Genomic DNA, 17,192 nt, shown 5'->3' with positions numbered 1-17,192 from the left:
CCCATATAAAGCAGCCTAAGTCCAAAATGAGGTCAAGGTTAAGGTCAAACTGAGGTCCGGTGATGTATGAAGATGAGGAATGGTCACAGGTTACATCTGCATTAGTATCAAGTCATTCTAGTAAGGGGTATTGATGCTAGACAAAACGGTCCCATTTGGTTAACCAAGAGATGGCCCATATAAAGCAGCGAAAGTCCAAAATGAGGTCAAGGTCAAGGTCAAACTGTGATCAGGTGATGTCTGAAGATGAGGAATGGTCACAGGTTACATCTGCATTAGTATCAAGTCATTCTAGTAAGGGGTATTTATGCTAGACGAAACGGTCCCATTTGGTTAACCTCGTACGGACGGACAGGACATTCACTATATGCCTGCCGCATCAGTAGATGCCGGGGGCATAAAAATATGCTACATTGATCAGTTCAATTCAATTCAATTAGTTATCTGTAATCAGAATATCAAATTTGTACAGATGGCCTGGCTTAGCACTGAAAGGACTGTACAAAGAGGTAACACAAGAAAATATCGGTAAAACAGATGAATGAATTGCTTCCTTATGATAAAGTTTTTCTAAACATCAGCCAGCGGATGCCGAGGAATACTCTGGGCAAGGATGGCACTATAGTTTACAAAGGTTGAATAATCAAATAGGCAATAATTTGGTGAAAAAATAAATCATTGGACAGGAACAAGAGGATAATATTCACACCTGAAGAGTGGGAGCTAAATCCTACAAAGCTTTGCTGAATTCCAGTCTGTGGTTGCCCTGAAATAATCTACGCAAGGATGAATCTAAAGTTAACTGTTGTTGGATAAACAAAGGCCAATAACTCAGTGTAAACTCATCCAACTGGAACATAAAGATAATGCGTGTACCTCCTACTGCGAGTGAAACTTTTTATGAAGTTTATCTAAATGCCGAGATATACTCCAGACATGGAGGGCAATATAGTTTACAACTATTGAATAATCAATGGACAATAACTCAGTGACAAATCATCTGACAGGAACTTGAAATATTACATGCATTTCTTGGGAGCAATTTTTAGAGCTTCCTATGAAATTTGGCCGAATTCCAGCGAGTGGTTGCAGAAGAATATTCCTGAAAGAGTGTTATAGTATACTGATGTTGAATAATCAAATGGCAATAACTCAGTGAAAATTCATCCAACAGGTACACAAGGATAATATGTGCATATCTTGGCAGGGAAGCTTCCTATGAAGTTTCACTTAATTGCAGCCAATGGTTTAAGAATTACCACTACATCCATTGTTGGTGCCATGTAGCTCATGTTGTCTGTCCATCATATAGCAACATTAGATAAAGCTTACTATATAGATAGCTTATAGTGCAGCATGTCAGTACATAACAAGTCGAAAGATTTCCTGCGGCCAGAAGTTATACCAGGCTAAAAAGAAACTTATGAGTGCTTGTTTGTTTTTTTTTACCATACCATTACGCTTTACATAGGAAAAATAACTCCATTCTACATGCTGTACAAGTAGACCTATGAAATATATATTTCTTAATTCTGAAAGTTATTGTTTTGAGCAAAAGTAACTATATTTCCCTTTCATGTATGACATAACTTTTAGCTCAACTGGCCACATTCCTTGACTATTGAAATACTTTACTAGAGCTATCACAAATGTGATTCATGCCTTCACCTGGACTTAATTGACATATAGAGCAAAACAAAACAACTCAAGACCATAATCCAAGAAATTAAACAAAGAGGAATCTAAAAAATCCCTTATGCACAATTAGGTATCAATATTGATCACTGCTGAAAGTTTGAATAAATTATATGAAATAATGAATGAGGAATTCAGGTCACAAGACTTTCTCTATATATATCATACAGAGTGCCAGCTTTATTGCAATAACAGCGTTCCATAAATCCGATAAGCCAATCGCATATCGGTAAAATATCACGTGAAATCACCTAGTCTCCATGTGCTTTACTACTTGTTGCATTCCAATATACCTGCGGCCTGAAGGCCGCAGGTAATCAAGAATTACCTCTTGGTGATCAATACCTTTGTTACCTCCTCTGAATTACCTGACATACTGAGGATAAAAACTGTTCCAACCAATGAAGCCTATAATACAGATATCTATTACAGGCTTCAGTAAAGTACATTTGGTCTAGGAAAGTTAAATATTCATTGCATTTCAACAAAGTAAACAAAGACAGCTTTATTCTTTCATGAGAATTTATTTGGAATGATTACCTTATAAAAGTGCATTAAAAGTGACCAAATCAGAAACACAATGGGGAAAAGCAGAGAACTAAAAAGATTTTTACTATTACATAATTATAAGCTTTTTATGAAACCCTGTTACGCTTAAGATATTACTACTATCTTTACTGGGCACCCTGTATCTTTTGTCCTTCGTGAAATTTGCTCTAAATGTATTCATGGTTTAAAAACAAAAATTGCACTTATATTTTCTAGTAAGACAACACTTAAATTTCTAGTAAATGTCGGGTAAGACAGTTCAAAAGCTGTTTTGAAATTTAGACAGCGCTTAAAGAAGGAACAGTTCTAGTGCTTGAGACACACAATATTTAACTATGTCTGACAATTAAGAGTTTAAACCAGACCATAGTATGGACAAAACCGTTTTTGAAAACATTTGAATTTATTTATGGAAACAGAAATTTTGGATACACAAATTGTTAAATATAAGTAAAATTAACATGTACTTTTCTCATTTAAAAGTTACATATATATAGCTGTATAACAGGCACACAACCTTCAACATAAACTCTTTTTTTTTTATTTCTCTTTATAGAATATATTTAAATGGCAAGATAATAAAGTGTTAGTTTCTCCTTTGAAATGAAGCTATAATGTATTAGAAAACAGAATATGGATGGAGCATTGTACAATAACTGATACTTAATCATTATGAATAATAGGTGTTGATTCACAGATAAATTCTTTTAAATTATGTGTTACTCAGACATGTCGAGTTTTGTGTGTGCCTCAACAAATTGGACTACTTACTGTATCAGTTTAAAGACTTTTGCCTGTGCTTTACAACATATTATATCCAACACAACATATCAATATGGACAGAAAGTGCAAAATTTTCACAAAAGCTTTTGGCATTGCTTGCTTTTTTACCAACAAGCAGTGTCATGGAATTGCCAGATCCAAACTACTGGTAAGATAAAACATGAAATTATGCCAGATCAAGAACTAATTCACACTTAGTTAACTTTCACAGGAATCCTGCAAGTGAAGCTTACATCTCTGGCTCAACTGTCTCTAAAGACATATAATTATGAAGTTGGAGAATGATAACTGAATATGACAGACAGACAAAAGAAAATATTTTTGCTCATTAAAACAAAGTAAGTAGAACAGTACTTAAGAAATGTTAGCGTATTTTTTCAATGCATGTAATAGATGTTGAGGGTCTGTGATAATTGTCGTGTATAAGGGTCCATAGTTACAAAAACCTAAATAACAAGAGCTGTCGTGGGACAGCAACGCTCGACTATTCAACAGCCTTGTCAATTGAATGAATACACAAGTCAGAAAAAGGGGCATAATTCTGAAAAAATGCAAATTAGAGTTATGGGACCTGCATAGTGCATGTCAAATCATGACAGTGAACAAGTGTGTGAAGTTTCAATCCATTCCCATTAGTGAGAACTGAGATACCAGCTTACATATAAAACCTTAACAAAGAATTTCTAAGTCGAAAAAAAAGGCATAATTTTGTAAATAAGCAAAAAAGAGTTATGGAACCTGAGCAGTGTAGGTCAGTTTATCACAGTGAATAAGTGTGTGAAGTTTCAATCCATTCCCACAAGTGGTTACCAAGACACCAGCTTACATACAAAACCTTAACCAAGAATTTATAAGTCAAAAAAGAGGCATAATTTTGTAAAAAAAGCAAAACAGAGTTATGGAACCTGTTCAATGTAGGTCAGTTTATCACAGTGAATAAGTGTGTGAAGTTTCAATCCATTCCCACAAGTGCTTACTGAGATACCAGCTTTCATACAAACCTTTAACCAAGAATTTCTAAGTCGAAAAAGGGGCATAATTTTGTAAAAAAGCAAAACAGAGTTATGGAACCATTGCAATGTAAGTCAGTTTATCACAGTGAATAAGTGTGTGAAGTTTCAATGTGTTCGCACAAGTGGTTACTGAGATACCAGCTTACATACAAAACCTTAACCAAAATGGGGCGAGTCCAATATTCTTTGAATAGTCGAGCTAAAAATGTTCTAGGTAAGACATGATGATATCATACAACATAAATTTTTCACAACACTTGTCGTTTTGTACATGTTACATCAATAATATTTGTGGGGACTATTTTTTGTGGATTTCATTGTTACATAAATCCAAGAAATTTAGTACCAATGAACATATAGACTTCCCACTCAGTTTATTCTCAAAAATTAAAATACAAAAACTCATATCTCTATTCAAACTGTATCCCTACCAACTATCGCTTTTCTCATGATACTTAGGGGATATACTGATTGACAGGACAGTGCACAATTTTGAGGCCCCGAGTGACAGTTTTAACTATAATTTTATGTTACTGCATTCATTTGCAAGGAAGTTGTGAAACTAGTTCTCCTAACTTCACATTGTTCATGATGACAAGATTTATTTCTATGTGGACCTAAAAAAAACTGACTTGTCAGCTGGGACATTTACTGTTAGAAACTGTTGTAAACTACCATGATGTTTCACAGTATAGATGTTTTCAACAAGTTTTTCCATTTACACAAGGGAGTATTGCTAATGCTTATAATTTTAATGCTTGCACAACTTAAAAAGCAACATACAACTGAATTATATATATATATACAACAGCAACAACAACTTTTATAAATATATACACACACTAATAATTAACAATTGTAAACTAACCAAGGGAAAATGTAAAAAAGAACACTATAATATAACTGACACCACACATTTAAATGATAAATTCCCTCCCACATTTAAAATATAATCATAAACATACTATTGACAGTAACAAGATTTGCTAATGTTCTTTATATAGCATTCACTATTTATATACTGATCAATACTATCTGAATCTGTCTAACTTTGACATTTAAAAACTAAAGGGTAAATAACATGATAGCAAAAAAAAAATTTCAGTGTTCCCAAAGATGTAAACAACATCTAGCGGGTTCACACTAGGAGTAGAGAGCACAGACCTCCATTTTTAATTTGAACAAAATAAATTATATTTTTATATCTCACTGAAAAACAGGTTCAGTAATACCGTATCATTCCTTTTAGGAACATATACAGATATTGTTTAATTTCCAGTATTTTAAGTCAACATGTTTCATTTTTAAAGTAAAAATTGCCCTATGTGTTGTAGCAGGGAACCTAACATTGTATCAAAATGCATTCTTTTCACATAAAACCTTAAGTAAAGTTCACACTTTGTAAAAGATGACCAAAGTATCCAATTCAACTAATAAAATGAATAATAAATCTTTGTGTCTGTAAAAAATGCCAAGCATATGGTCACAGTGGTTCATCAGACAATGAACCCCCACCAGCAGTACATGGTTCACTGTATGAAATACTTGGAAAATGCTGGAAAAAAGTCCTTGCAATTATATGTAAATTATCTGGGTATACTTTATATTCTTGGCACAGTTTTGGCAAAATTTATTGCACTTAATTTTTGTAGAAATATTTTACACACACAAGATCATATCATCTGGATAGGAAAACACAACATACAATGCACCATGAATAACTTGCAAATATTACAACAATGTCTTCTACTATATGAGGAATTCGTTCGTTTTTAGTTAGGTCTAAATATATTTCATTGGGTGAATACCAGATAAATTATTTTCAGGACTGGCTTAGCTACCTATGAAAAAGTAAGATTTATTGTCCATGGGTGATAGTGGTTACTTAAGAAATAATATATCTAATCCAGTGATTTGTCGTTGAATAAAATTATTGTTTGGAGTTCAGGTGCAAAGGAATTGCGCCCGAGTGATATAATAATACACATCTGAACGACAATGATTTTATTTAAGAGCAAATCACTAAATGAGATATATTATTTCTATTCTAACACGTTAGCAAGGATTTTTAAGTACATCCTTGAAGACGTCCGTCAAATATTTGCTTTTTTTTTTTCGATTTCTTTTTCAACGCGCCACTATGCCGTTTGACGCTATGATGTAATAACTATGACGTAAGAACAGTGAATTGTTGTAAAATAACACACAACTTTCAGCCTTCTTTGTTTTATAGGAAAATGAATCAAGTCTTGTTAGAATTATTCATACACTAGGACAATAAGGAAATGCTCTTAACTTATGAACAAGTTGTTGAAATTTTATCATCATCTGATAAATCATTGTTTATACTGGCAAAACAAATCAAAATAGTTGAAACCACTGATTACAGCTGTATCAACAGTTTTAAAGCATTTTTTGTAGTCTTGTAATAAAACAGGTCTCTACAGTAAGTAAGTAAGTAAATTACATTAAACAAGTACACTTCTATTATTATATTTCATATTACATTCAAACCCTGACAACCTAAAATAATACATATATAAATATCTAACAATGAAATATACATCAGCTTTCTTCTTGTATGAAATTCTGCAAATATAGCAGACAAAGCATTAAAAACAGATCCTTCAAAGTAACAACATGAACAAAAATATCTAACAGCATTTTGAATAATAATTCCTTCCTTATGGACATTTTACTTCATAATAATTACAAAATGAAATGTAAACACCTGTTGATGTACATGAGAATATGGCTGAAAAATTTACAAAAAGGCTATTAAGGCCCTGTATTGCTCATATTGCCTGGTGTTTACCCCAGATGACCATGTTCTCAGTCTGACCTAAATTCCACCAGGACAAACATACTGATCTGATTCATGTATGTCTGGTCGAAAATATGAACTCTGGAGATTTAACCAAGTTTTCCTAGGATTTACCCGAGTGACCTAATTTCAGATGCAAGATAACCAGTTACTAGCTTTACCTAGTTTTCATAAGAAAATACATTCTGACAATTAAGGCTTCATGAAGTCAGGCAAAAACATTGCCTCTAATTTTTGAAGACACAAAAGTCAAACACAAGGTGATCACAACAGCTCACCTGCAGCATATTGTGCTTATGTGAGCTAAAAATAACATTTTTGAGTAAGCTAAATAAATACAATTCAAAATCTTAGTGTAAAAATAGTGTACATGCCTTGCTTGTATTTTCAGGCTTTACCACAGAACATGTTTTTCTTTTATTTTTTTGGACCAAGTTCCTCACTGGACATTGTTTCAGGCACACACGGGCACCTGGGCAGAACCATCAACCTTCTAATCATAAGCAAGCTGTATGGTTTCTCGCATGAAAAATTCTTCACCCCCACATGAGGGTTAAACAAGCTAAAAACAGCAACCTTAACATGGCAACAGTGGTCCTTCACAGAAAAACTGCATATTACCATGGACATTTTCTGTTTACTGCTCAAAATATTTTCAGTTTGCTAATGAATTCTTTTCTACATGCTAAGTGAGTACTATTCAATACCGAAAGCTTATGATAACTAGAAATGAGAACAAACACTGAGAAAGAGTGTAATAAAGGTTCTGGGATATTTCTTGCTGGTGTGCCTTAACCGCTTGTGTGAGAGCCTGATATTTTTGTAAACATTTACAATACTTTTACACTAAGGTAATGCAAATTCAACAAGCTTGTTGCACAAAACCTTTTTTCTCGGTAATGATAAAATGACTATCTATTCACACATTTTGTATATATACATGACAACTGTCTATTGTAGTCTCTGTTACAAGAATGCATTTGGATTTGCTTCTGGATCTTTTTGGTTTCTGTATCTCAGTGCCAGCCATACACCTAATATCTGAAAATATATAACATTTAGTTTTAAATAAATACATTTTTACATTTGGTTAGACTTCCAAAGTTGTAAAATTGAATTTGCAGACCAGTCTCAAGCTTCTTGTATCCGACTGGTTGTTTCAGAGTACAATTCTTGAAATCAACCAATGGTAAGGCAGCATTTTAGGACTAATCTCTAAACTAAACTTTATAACTTTGCAGCAAAATTACTGAAATCCAAGTTCACATTATACTAGTAGTTATATTCATAATATCCCAAAAACAGTCTAATGCAGGAATAGTACTTCTACAGATCATTATAATTAATTAATTACACCTTCACTAATTTGACATATGTATTATAACACCTGTTCATAAATGCTACATTTTGTTACATGCAGAAATGTAGTATCTTCACAATAAAATACTGAGTAATGTTACTGTAACAACCTCACAAAAACACCTGATGCAGTGATGGAAAGGTAGATCATAACAAAGCTGAATATATCCTAAAATTTTACCTTTGCTGTGAAAACAAATTGTATATAATACCATGTCTAAAACTGTTTTCATTTTCCCCTTAAAAGGCACTTTGCATGGGAAATAAACTAATATTAAAACTAATATCAAGGAGAGGACAACTATAAGCTATAGCTTTCTGTCCAATTCTTTAACTAATATTTCATGAATTTCTGAAATGAAATATATTTAAACTAATATTAAAAACATCTATGTTTGTATGTACATGATACAGACCTAGCTGAGGCAAGAGTTGCCATTATTTGCAAACACAGATATATACAAAATCTCAAAAAATCAGTTCTTGATAAACTAAACTACAGTTTCAACCAACTGAAACATATTTTAAAACCCTGGAATAAGTTACCTAAATTTCAATCAAGCTTAAATATCTTGTGAACCAGTTCTTATATAATTTCAAATGAAACTACACTGTACTTTACCAGTCATTATATTACATTATAATATTAATATCATTTTAAGTAGTTTACTGTTGAAATAAAAATGCTTTGTTCTGCTGAAATTGAATGAATAATATTTCTGTGAATTTAAATAACGATATGTCAGAGCAAAATGAAGTTCTAGATAAAAATGCAGCATAAATCAACATAATGTCACTCCTGACATTGACGTTGAAGACAGGAACAAAGTTATAATAACTTCCGACATGTGACACAAATATTCAGTTATATTTGGCCTAAACTGAGTTAACCGCAGCTGTTTCATAAACATGTGACATGGTGACTCAGTCATAGTAACAGATGTTTCAGAAAATATAGTATCCAATAGGTTCATCAACTGCATGTGTAACTGAACAATAGATCAACTGAATGGCCATTATTTTACACTGTTAGTTTGATCAATATCATGCGAGTTTTATAAAATATTTATGCATTATATTCTAATACCTTTTCCATTCCTGGATAACATTAATACCATCATACATACCATTTAATGTGTTGCAACTGGGACATTTTAGCCCTAGCTCTCTTAAAATGCATTTCATACTTGTAATATAACAGATATACATAATAAATCATGTAAGTCAGAATGCCCCATAAAAGCAATTGACATACTTATTGTGTTTAAACAAATGCTTTATATACAAGTAATAAAATGAACAGTAAATTTGAAATGGAAGTTAAAATGTCACACTTTTTCCACTGCACTTGGGTCAAATGTGACCATATGTTTAGCTGTTATTTTTCAGTTCATATAAACTTTGAATCAATATTTAGACAACTGAGATCAGTTTCTGACTTTTATATACATTAAGAGGCTGCAGTATTTCCTTGACCTGATGTTAAATCAAATGCCTCATTTTTTTTGAAAACCACTCTGAAAAATTAAAAAATTACAATACAAGAGGAGTGTTTGTGAAGCAAGTTTTGTAAACAATTTTGGACACTATTAATTTATTATGAACATTATGAACTTCAGAGGGACCAATTAACACTATGTACAATGTTTCAGTTACAATCATTAACTTTAAACTTTGACTGGAATTATGTCTGACTGAAATGCAACTAACAATTACTGAAAAAGCCTTGATTTAAAAGGAAGAATACTGATGTTAGCTCTAGAGTTTTCAGACATCTTACATTACATTTTCCATGTGACTTTTACAAACAACATAATGTTACTGTAGACGATTAATACCTCTATGACTATATGATACACATAAGAAATATATAGACTGTTCACAACTTGCTATAAGATACATAAAACATATAAATAGTTCACAACCAGATATGTGACACATAACAAATATGATTATAGACTGTTTACAACTTGCTGTATGTTACACATAACAAATGTATAATTCATTCACAACTTGCTTCATGATATACATAACAAACATATAAATAGTTTACAACTTGATATATGATACACAAAACATATATACTGACAAACTTTGTATATGATACACAAAACATATATATTGACAAACTTTGTATATGATACACAAAACATATATATTGACAGTTTACAACTTTGTATATGATACACAAAACATATAATTATATAGATCATTTACAACTTGTTTTATTGAACAAAAGAAAAGAACTCCTGTCCCAAACAGGTGCATCAGTCACAGCAACATGTTTCTTGTTTATTTTTACTATTAACAGATCTTACTGTCTGACATTTTACTGCATTCTGTGAAAGGGTGTTGCAAACACCTGTTCCTACCATACTTCTGTTCAACAATACCTAAAGCAAACGTTTATTTATTACCATGTTTTCAACAGTAACTGAGGTAAGTAAGGTGTAGTATCCTGAACACTGGACTTATAATTGGCTTTTTAAAGTTATACTTTGTAACATGAAATGAATGAGAAGCTGAAACGACTCAGTTATCAAAGAAATCACATGCCCTCTCACATTCCTACTAGGTGAACTAACACTAATGCACAGTAAAAATCCAGTTAAAATATTCTTGGTTACAATATATGCAAAACTCTCCCAAAGTTTTTAAAGGTAATATAACTGTAAGTACATGCTGTGGATGCCATGCAGTCTTTGTTATGCTAATGCACAATTTTGCACTAACAGAAGCTGTAAATTAACTTAAACACAGGTAATGTTACACAACAATCACATGTATCTCTCATGCTGTATCCTTTGGACACCTTAGCATATTCAAACATACTAACCACTTGTGTTTTCACAATTCCATAGAAACATCTTTTATTGCCTAGTCATATACTTGCTTCCAAAATGAGAACAGGGCTTAACCAAGTTTTGTTCTCTAACATTGCAGAAAATATAAATCTGGCCAATCTGGGAACAAATGTAAACAGCTTGAAATGAGTTTGAAATGAGGCATTCTGCCAGTTCAGGATATCTAAAAGTTAATTAAAGATGTTACATTGTATATAGGGAGAGCTGTCCAAAAAAAAATATAGACAGCATAAATCATTTTTATTCAATTGTACTTATTTTTCAAAGACATAATTATAAATTGTCTATTTCGAAGAAACTAGAATTTTATCTTTATCAAGAAATTAATTTATAAAAAAATATTTCTAAGTTTTCATTGAGGTCCAAAACATGTGCGCAACAACTCAGACAGCGCAACAATAAAGAATTTGTGCTCCATCTTCAAACTGTTACAACAACAAATATTGCCATTATTTCCGCTAAACATTCATTTAAATGTCAACCACTACTAAATCATTGAAATTGCAAAATTTCAAATATGTGACATTATCAGTTGTTGAACAGTTCTCATTTCATGTTTACGAGTAATCAAATAAATCTTGTAAAAAGAGGCCCAAATGGGCCTAAGGCGCTCACCTGAAGAGGAACTGGACCATATGACCTTGCTTCTGACCAAGTTTGGTGAATAGTTCATTAAAATAAAAGTTACTGAAAGGTTTTTTGGTTTTTTTTTCCAATATTTTGCTGTGACAGCCAAAACAAATGCATTTAGAACTTTAGACAAACTTGAAGATTAGAAGTTGTTTAAATACTTTTCTGTTTCTGGCTCTGGTGTCCCCCTATAAGACACAAAGTGCCCATATTGTTTGATGAAGATCCATCAAGCAATGGGAAGAAGGCATTTCTCTTCTTAGCTCTAGTGGTCCCTAAAAGTGGCCAAGTGCCTTCATTTGAACAAATGGTATCACCAAGAAAATGAGGGAAGGTAGTTACTTGAAACACAGTCCTGATTCATCCCACACTTGTTGCAAATTCAATTTCTGCTGTGGGCTGGTGTCCAAAGAATATGGAATAAAGCTTTCAAGTGTAATATTGCATGCATATTTAATTCATGCAATAAATTCCTGTTTGGATATTGTGACTTGGTATATGTATTGTCATTTCTCATTTAATAATTAAAATTCCACTGAAAATAGTCTGACAATCTTTCATGTAGCATGCACACAACTGGGTGCTAGATGTCTACAAATAGTTCAAATGAGGCTGCTGATGGCAGGACAGCTTTTTCTAGTATGATCTGATTAAATGCTATAGCAGTGGGTTAAATGGTTTAATAGGTTCTTTTGTCCAAGGGATGTAACCAATGCCTTTTTCAAAACATCTGAAGTACCTCAATCTCTTTACTTAGTGACTGGTAAATAGATTTTATAACGAATTCAGAAAGTTATCATACAAAACACAAAAATAGGTACAAATTTGATAAATTCACTGCTAGAAATTATTTTCTCAGTCATTAACTTAGAAAGTTAGAAAAGTCTGACACTGGAAGTACTTCAAACTGTTAACATCAGTATCAGGGAGGTTGTAATTTCAACACATCTATTTGCAAGTATTACTAGTAATAAATATATAATTCATTCCACGTACACCCCCCACCCCCCCTCAACCCCACTCCCCATACAGAACAGTTTGGTTATGTAAATTTGGTTAGTGAATTTCGACACATCAAAGGCTTAAGATTAATATTTTAACACTTTTAAGATTTTCTATTACATAAAAAAACAAGAGCTGTCGGAGGACAGCAACGCTCGACTATTCAACAGCCTTGTCAATTGAATGAATACAAAAGTTGAAAAAGGGGCATAATTTTGTAAAATGCAAAGTAGAGGTATTGAACCTCTGTACTGCATGTCATATCATGACAGTGAACAAGTGTGTGAAGTTTCAATCCATTCCCATTAGTAAGTACTGAGATACCAGCTTACATACAAAACCTTAACCAAAAATTTCTAAGTCGAAAAAGGGGCATAATTTTGTAAATAAGCAAAATAGAGTTATGGAACCTGTGCAATGTAGATCAGTTCATCACAGTGAATAAGTGTGTGAAGTTTCAATCCATTCCCACAAGTGGTTACTGAGTTACCAGCTTACATACAAAACCTTAACCAAAAATTTCTAAGTCGAAAAAGGGGCATAATTTTGTAAAAAAGCAAAATAGAGTTATGGAACCTGTGCAATGTAAGTCAGTTTGTCACAGTGAATAAGTGTGTGAAGTTTCAATCCATTCCCACAAGTGGTTACTGAGATACCAGCTTACATACAAAACCTTAACCAAAATCGGGACGCGGACGCCGACGCCGACGCCGACGCATGGGCGAGTGCAATAGCTCACTATTCTATGAATAGTCGAGCTAAAAAGGATTTTACTGTGTACTGTCTTGTCGATTTAAACATATTTCGCAAAATGACCTACTTTTGGCTAATATGGTTTACTCCATCCATTTACACCTTAAAAAGGATTTCAGATTAGTATCCCTTCCTGGTGAAGTTTGGAAGTGTTAGAGTGGAAATAGATTTTAGGCTTGATTGCTTTGTTGGCAAATAAAACATGGTTTTGAGTTCAGATGCCATCGTGATTAATTACCATGCATCTGAACTCAAAACCGTGTTTTATTTTCCAACAAAGCATGCAAAACTAAAATCTATTTCCCAAATAAAATCATATAAGCAGTACGGGAAACTTCCCATTTAGAAAACAATGTTAGGGTTTTCCCCTACTTTCTGAGTGGGAAACATAAAAGTTTCCTCTGCTGATAAGAGTACAAATACAAGCATAAAATTTCCACCACTATAACACCAGAGAGGAATAACTGTGTTTTTAACTCAACATATATAAACACAGTCAATTTGTGAGGAACTGAAAACTAAGCATCAACATAGTAACATATAAAGGGGAAAAAGCCATGAACCCAAATAAAATATGTTAAACATAGAATACAACCTATTGAATGTGTTAGTATTAGAGGAATGAACTCGGATTAGCTCTTGGATCTTTCTGGTTACGGTAGCGAATCGTAACCCAAACTCCAATGATCTGAAAACAAATATGTCAATTGCAAATTACAACAAAAGCCTAAATAGATATATATAAAAAAAATTGAGTGGCAGAACCTATACACAGCGTATTCTAGTGCTCTGCACAATATAAATTCAAGCAAAATTGCCTTTTTTTTAAAAATATTTATTGGACCTAATCAAACTAGAGTTGTCACAAGAGTGACGAATTATACTCCCACAATATGGCCATGTCACAGAACTAAGCCAATGTCAAAGCCGAACTTGCTTGACCTTTGACCTACTGACCACAAAATCAACAGAGGTCATCTGCTAGTCATGATCAACCTCCCTATGAAGTTTCATGATCCTCTGCCCAAGCGTTCTCAAGTTACTGTCCGTAAAAGGTTTAAATGACCTTTGACCTTTGGAACTCAAAATCAATATGGGTCATCTGCTTGACATGACCAACCTCCAGATTAAGTTTCCTGATCCTAGTCCCAAGCATTCTCAAGTTATTGTCCGAAAACTGTTTAAATGTTCCGGGTCACTGTCACCTTGACCTGTAACCTACTGACCTCAAAATCAATAGGGGCCATCTGCTAGTCATAACCAACCTCCCTATCAATTTTCATGATCCTAGGCCCAAGCATTCTCAAGTAATCATCCGGAAACCGTTTAAATGTTCCAAGTCACTGTGAACTTGACCTTTGACCTACTGACCTCAAAGTAGAACACGACCTGTATTTCATGATGTTACACCTGTGTACTAAAATTTATGATCCTTGGCCCAAGCGTTCTCAAGTTATCATCCGGAAACCATTTAACTGTTCCAAGTCACTGTGACCTTGACCTTTGACCTACAGACCTCAAAGTCGATCTTGACCTGCATTTCATGATGTTACACCTGTGTACCAAAATTTATGATCCTAGGCCCAAGCGTTCTCAAGTTACCATCCTGAAACCATTTAACTGTTCCGAGTCCCTGTGACCTTGACCTTTGACCTACAGATCTCAAAGTCGAACTTGACCTGCATTTCATGATGTTACATCTGTGTACCAAAATTTATGATCCTAGGTCCAAGCGTTCTCAAGTTATCATCCGGAAACTGTTCAAATGTTGAGGGTCACTGTGACCTTGACCTTTGACCTACTGACCCCAATTTCGAACTTGACCTGTGTTTTCTGATGTTACACCTGTGTACCAAAAATTATTTCAATTGGTCAATCCTTTCTTGAGTTATCATCCGGAAACCATGCAAAACCAATGGACCGACCGACGAACCTCCTATATACCCCTCCCCCCCCCCCCACCCCTCCCCACCCAAACTTCGTTTTGTGGGGGTATAATTACATTTTCATTAAGTTTCAAAAGTCATGTGACACTGAAATTTCCAATGAAAAAGAAAGTTCTTTATAAAGTTAGTTTCACGTTTAAGAAACATTCATCAAGATTTTGAGCATTGGTTCCACCACTCGGTATATTGTAAGCTGTATTTCAAACACTACTTTCAAGGTTTTAAAGAAAAAGCCTCTCATAAACAATTCACACTTGTGGTAAAAGCAGCATGCCTCGAGATTTATGCCAATTATTGCAATTCCTTCATTCAGACAGAGTATGGCATTAAGTAGGGGACTGAGTGGACAGACTGTTGATGTCAAATGCATGCATGCTATTTTCACCATTCCCAAAATCAACTGCTAACCAAGTCTACCTTTCAAACCAGGTCATGAAGAAATGTCCCTTGCAGTAAAATGATGTTATGCAACATAATTTCAATATAAATTAACAACAGTTTAAAGGTTAAAGAATGCGAGTAATCAAATATACAGTGAAAGCCCTCTAAACCTGAACCCCTGAATACCAAAAGCCCCTCTAAACCGGAACCCCTGAATACCAGAAGCCCCTTTAAACTGGTCTTCATTTCATTTTAAAAACACCTGTAAACCAGAACCCCTCTACTCTAGACTGGAGGCTGTTTAATTACGAGGGTTTCTACTGTACAAAATTTTGAAAATCTCAAGGAATCAGGAAACATTTATCATGATATGGTTCTGACAGATGTTGTTAGTTATTTCAGTATAATGCAATACCAGAGGATACCCTTTCAGTACTGGTAAACATGCATTGTAAACTGTTCCTCAAGCCAGGGTGGCATACAAATTATACAATAAATGGTAAAACTAGTTATCATGGCAAATACTGTCAATTCATTAGTTTTCGTATCATATGGGGCTAATTTTCATGGATTTCTTGGTCAAGTCAATCCATGACCTTGAAGCAAGCCATCCAAAACATGCGCTCTGCACATCGTTTTGTTGTGGTGAACATTTGTGTCAACTTTATTCGAAATCCGTCAAGGGGTTCAAGAGTTGCAGAGTGGACACGAAATTGCTAACGGAAGAAAGGACACCGGTGTCATAACATAAGAGACTCCCTTTGGGTGTATAATAAATAGAGCCTGAATTGCAATTCTAATCAAAGCCTTGAGATGTCTGGTGGTTGAGGGTTTTGCTAGAGTTATTTTTTTTTTAAATGCCAATCTATAAATATACATGTTTAAGAAACAAATACTAATGTGCCTCATATCTAAGATAAACTCTACCTGACCTTACATGAACAGCTGGAAGTCAGTGATGTAACCATGGGCTGGAATACCTAATCATTGACAGATCTTATATAATCTAAATGGCCAGTGTGAATGGATAGAGGATGAATAAGAACTGCTTGATCACCGATAATTCATCCGCATTGTTCATGAATGGGACTACTTTGTGTAGCACATGAACAAATTCCTTTGGATGTGATTTGGAATCAAAAAAAGATGCTACATGATTGTCAGAAATACACTTAACTTTGGTAGCGGGATAAACCCGCAACCAAAAACTGTTCGGTTTTTAAAAATATTTTTATAATATTCAGAATCAATTAGTATATTTTAAACAAGAGGATCATGATGGTCCTGAATCGCTCACCTCTTCCCTAATGACTCAGTTTTGAGTATGACGTCGTTTTTTCTATTATTTGACATAGTGACCTAGTTTTTGAGCTCATGTGACCCAGTTTTGAAA

General features: G+C 33.8%; 1 protein-coding gene across 2 annotated transcripts in view; it reads right to left on the bottom strand.

Annotated features, from left to right (window-relative positions):
- Positions 1-2,199: 2,199 nt before the first annotated feature.
- Positions 2,200-17,192, bottom strand: part of LOC123561046 (tetraspanin-13-like) — a 53,981-nt gene continuing 38,988 nt past the window's right edge. The window contains exons 5-6 of one of the 2 annotated variants that reach the window (XM_045353198.2): positions 14,068-14,160; positions 2,200-7,905 (exon numbers count right to left, since the gene is read on the bottom strand). In XM_045353198.2, the coding sequence (XP_045209133.2) occupies positions 14,086-14,160 (75 nt within the window). In that variant the 3' untranslated portion in view covers positions 2,200-7,905; positions 14,068-14,085. The remainder of the gene's footprint in view (positions 7,906-14,067; positions 14,161-17,192) is intronic. The other variant, XM_045353199.2, reaches the window with a different exon arrangement.

The sequence above is a fragment of the Mercenaria mercenaria genome, chromosome 10 (genome assembly GCF_021730395.1).
Source record: "Mercenaria mercenaria strain notata chromosome 10, MADL_Memer_1, whole genome shotgun sequence".
Classification (NCBI taxonomy): Eukaryota; Metazoa; Mollusca; class Bivalvia; order Venerida; family Veneridae; genus Mercenaria; species Mercenaria mercenaria.
Note: the sequence above shows the minus strand (reverse complement) of the source record. Positions and strands in the feature narration are given on the sequence as shown.